Consider the following 4,102-nt stretch of genomic DNA (forward strand, 5'->3'; position numbering starts at 1 on the left):
TTCTAAATATTTGGAATCAAGGTCTCCTTTCCATGATAAAGTCTTAGAACATACAATGACAACACCATAACCCATCAAAGTGGCGGGATTCACAATGCCAGGGCCTAAGAAAACTAAACTTCATCTTCAGAAGCTACAGACATTTTAAAAAGAAACAAGTTTGTTTTAGTTTAAGTCATCCTGATAGTAGCAAAAGAACATTGACTGTGAACAGCATTAGTGTCATGGCAAGGATTCCTAAAAAGAAGCCTTACAAACTAAAGAGACTGGAAGATCAAAGACCGTCACTTTACAATTCCTCCACCTTAAACCCTTTTCAAATTGAAACAGCCATCCTTTACTGAAGAGAGTAGATTGTATTCTCTGAGTTCCTGGGCAAAAACACAGCTTAAAAAAGAAATCAGTAGCTTTGCGCAGTGGCAGTATCGTAGCCAATGAGGTTTATCGGAGGCGCGATTATTGCTAATTGAAAAAGAAATCAGTCACTGAAAACTTACACAGAATTAAGTTCATCAGCCTTAAAGAACACAAAATAAACATAACAACAAAAACCTCACAAAATTAAAGGAAAAAAAATTACAGTGTTCTTACAGCTTACGATATGGTTGCCATCATCCATACAAAAGTTTTCTGAGCATTATTTCTACTGATATCAGTTTTCTGTTATGCCATTTCAACTTTTAATTTGTTTACTCTAAAGGTACTATATTTCTAGTGTTTCAGAATTATTTTAAAAAATTATTACTTGGAAAGGTTTATGCAAGACAATCTTTATGTTAATTTTCTCTGTGTTTCCAGGTGCTTAGTTTCTTTTAAAATGGCACTGTTGCCAGGCCAGGAGGTGGTGCAGTGCTAACACAACTGAAGAGGTCCAGGTTCACGTCGGGAGACTGCCCTGAGCACACTGGGTGAGCACATGCCAGGCTGTGATCCAGACTAGCTGAGACTGGGGGTGGATCAAGGCTTAAAAATCCATCCTGTTGGAACTGACTCTCTCTCTCTCTGTCTCATGGAAGGAATAAGTAAATAAACTACAAAAAATATAACGGCATTGTTGCTTTTATTGGATGCATTTATTAACTATCAAAACAGAAGCCCATAGTTTCTTTCTTTTTTCCTTGAGTGATTTTTGTTATAGGGCAGGTGTACTTGCCAGAGAGACTGAGAGGCAGAAAGTGAGAAATCACCCCTGGGGGAATGGCCACATCACAGTCCCTTCTTCTCTATTCTCCTTTCAGGATGTTGAGCACATACCCCCCACAGACGTGGCGTGAGTTTCAAGCTGCTGGGTCCAAAACTTGAACTGTAGTTGACCACATGGGAGTTCAGCGCCTTAACCACTACGCCACCTGCTGGCCCTCTCCCACTTTCTCTTTATCAAGTACATTGTAAAAAGTAATCTCCCTCCTCCAATATTCACAAGGTTTTGATGTTGCTCTTGCTTTGCCTGTTGTGTTCCTTTAGTCCCAGGACCCACTAATTCAAAAATATTTTAAAATCTGAGGACAATGGTAGAAGCTTCCTTTAATGATAATACAACAATAATTATGTTTATTCATATGTAGTTGTCATAATCCATAGTTTCTAGATGTGCTTTTAATACTAGTAAAACCAAGCTAATTGGTACTAATACTTTAATATTAGAAATGTCTGCCATCAAAAGTCAGAGAATGTATTCAATTATTTAAATTCAATTTCTAGCATTAAAACCATTTCTTTGTTCATATTATCCTCTTTTATAACCTTCTTCGAAAAGTACTAAGGATGAACTGGCATTTTATAGAACCTTAAAATTCTCAGAAGTGTCGGGACCAGCAGCTGGCATAATGGCTATGTTGCTGAACTGCCATGTAGTCAACTGTGGTTCGAGTCCCGGATCTGGTGGCTTAAACTCATGTGCCCAGGATCCCAAGAGGAGAGTGGGAGAGAAGGGACTGTGGCGCAGCCATCCCCTCCCAGGGGGTGATTTCTCACTTTCTGTCTCTCTGTCTCTCTCTGTCTTTCTGGTGAGCACATGCACCCTACAGCAAAAACCTCTCAAAAAAAGTGTCTTATCTTTTTTTTTTTTTTGGAGAGATTTTCACTATAGGGCGCGTGGGCTCGCCAGAGAGACAGAGAGAGATATAGAGAAAGAAAGCGAGAAATCACCCCCCAGGGGGAATGGTCACGCCGCAATCCCTTCTCCTCCATTCTCTTCTCAAGATCTTGGGTCTGTGCTCAAGATCTGGGGCACACACGCACACGCGCTCAGCGTGTGAGTTTTAAGCTACCGGGTCCGGGAGGCGAACCGCAGTAGACTACGTGGGAGTCCAGCGACATAGCCATTACACTAACTGCTGGTTCCCGCTTTTTATCAGAACATCTATCACTGGTATAATTTTCATCCTACACAGACTTTTCATTTCATACAAATTATTTACATTAAACTCAAGTTTACGATCTCCACGTTGTCACAAATATATACGGCATCTACTACTTTTCAATAAAATCTCCTTGCCTTCTCATTAAAGCATTAACCAAGAGTGTCAGTTTACTGAGCTGATGCGTACAAGGTACCTTCTGACTAATATTAGATGCTCAGAACAGTTAGTTCCCAAACATCTCAGCACACTGAAGTTACATATGTGATTCTACAAGGCTTCTAACGTTTCTATAACCTGGTAAATGCTATTTATCTTTCATAGCCACTTTTAAAAAAGTACTTCACACACCGAAAACAAGTTCAGAAATTCAAAGCGATTTTATGTGAAGTAACAGCAGCACACAGTATATCAGCATAAATTAATTCTTTCAATAAAAGTGTTCCTGAATGCCTGTGAGGGAAACAGAGCATAGGACTGTTGATATTCTGCAGGTCGAAGAGTTAAAATAAACCTCACTGCTTATACCCTTACGATTTGCTTGGTCTGGCACTGGGACAGTTACACATGATCTTTTCAGATGTTCGATAGTATTTAGAAGAAATTTAGGATGACCTCAGGATGATCCCTCTAAATCCAGCTGTTGAACTCTAAATTCTATTTAGTAACAGTTTGTGAAATCAGCACATCTCCCCAGAACTCTCCCGTGGGCTGCAAGTGATCAAACAGACAAAGCCATCATGACAGGACCGTTAGATAGATTTAACAGAAAGGGCATTCTAAAGACATTCGGGAACAACTATGAAGCTGCACACCGGGAAGGCCATGTCCTTTATTAAGTCACCACAAATAACAAAAGCCTCATTGAAATATACATCTAGACTGTAAACATATATTCTCAAATTCTGGGAAAATTACCACCAGCTTACTGCCTGTACACTTCATTACATGGCATTTCCCAATTTAGGCTTCCTGGCCACGGGAGTAACATGTCCTGTGTAAACTTTGGTGGCTGGTCATGTCTGTTCCAATGTCAAGTGTATCTTGCCTTTTCTGTAGCCAGTGCCAGCCTGCGGATGTTGGATATACATCCGGCTGCAGCTTCCTGAAGGTCCTGGTCTGGGGATCCCACCATGTCCAGCAGAAGCTGTCAAATTAGCAGGTGAGAAAGGGAAGGGAAACAAGAATGAAACATTAACCTGAAGGCATACAGTTAGGCTAGAACAATTATTTTAAACAGTAAATATTTTGAAAACCCATTCCAAAAAAAAAAAAAAAAAGTATCAGAAATTCCCTTTAGGCAAATGCAAATTTAAATGGTGCTTAATTAGATGCAGGAACTTTTTTTTTTTTGGAGAGGTTTTTGCTATAGGGCGCGTGTGCTTGCCAGACAGAGAGAGACAGAGAGACAGAAAGCAAGAAATCACCCCCCTGGGGGATGGCCACGCCGCTATCCCTTCTCCTCCATTCTCCTCTCGGGATCTTGGGCACGCACCCAAGTTTTAAGTCACTGGGTCCAGGATGCAAACCGCGGTCGACTACATGGGAGTCCAGTGACATAGCCATTACACTAACTGCTGGTCCTGATGCAGGAACTTTTCACACAATCCTTTTTTTATTGGGTCGCTGGACAAGTCATGACACAGTTTTGTGTAGAAAACCAGACTATGTCATGACTTTTCTGACAACCCAATATATTTTTTTCTTTTTTCTTTTTTTGGAGAGGTTTTTACTATAGGGCA

The 4,102-nt window shown here is 40.5% G+C and overlaps 1 protein-coding gene and 1 pseudogene across 1 annotated transcript in view; one reads left to right on the top strand and one right to left on the bottom strand.

Annotated features, from left to right (window-relative positions):
* Positions 1-405: 405 nt before the first annotated feature.
* Positions 406-527, top strand: LOC114007731 (uncharacterized; annotated as a pseudogene).
* Positions 528-3,146: 2,619 nt separating this feature from the next.
* ODAD2 (outer dynein arm docking complex subunit 2) overlaps positions 3,147-4,102 on the bottom strand; it is a 203,016-nt gene continuing 202,060 nt past the window's right edge. The window contains exon 19 of the mRNA XM_006139755.3: positions 3,147-3,507. Coding sequence (XP_006139817.1) covers positions 3,394-3,507 — 114 coding nt within the window. The 3' untranslated portion in view covers positions 3,147-3,393. The remainder of the gene's footprint in view (positions 3,508-4,102) is intronic.

Source organism: Tupaia chinensis, unplaced genomic scaffold, assembly GCF_000334495.1.
Source record: "Tupaia chinensis unplaced genomic scaffold, TupChi_1.0 Scaffold000001_1, whole genome shotgun sequence".
NCBI classification, from domain to species: Eukaryota; Metazoa; Chordata; class Mammalia; order Scandentia; family Tupaiidae; genus Tupaia; species Tupaia belangeri.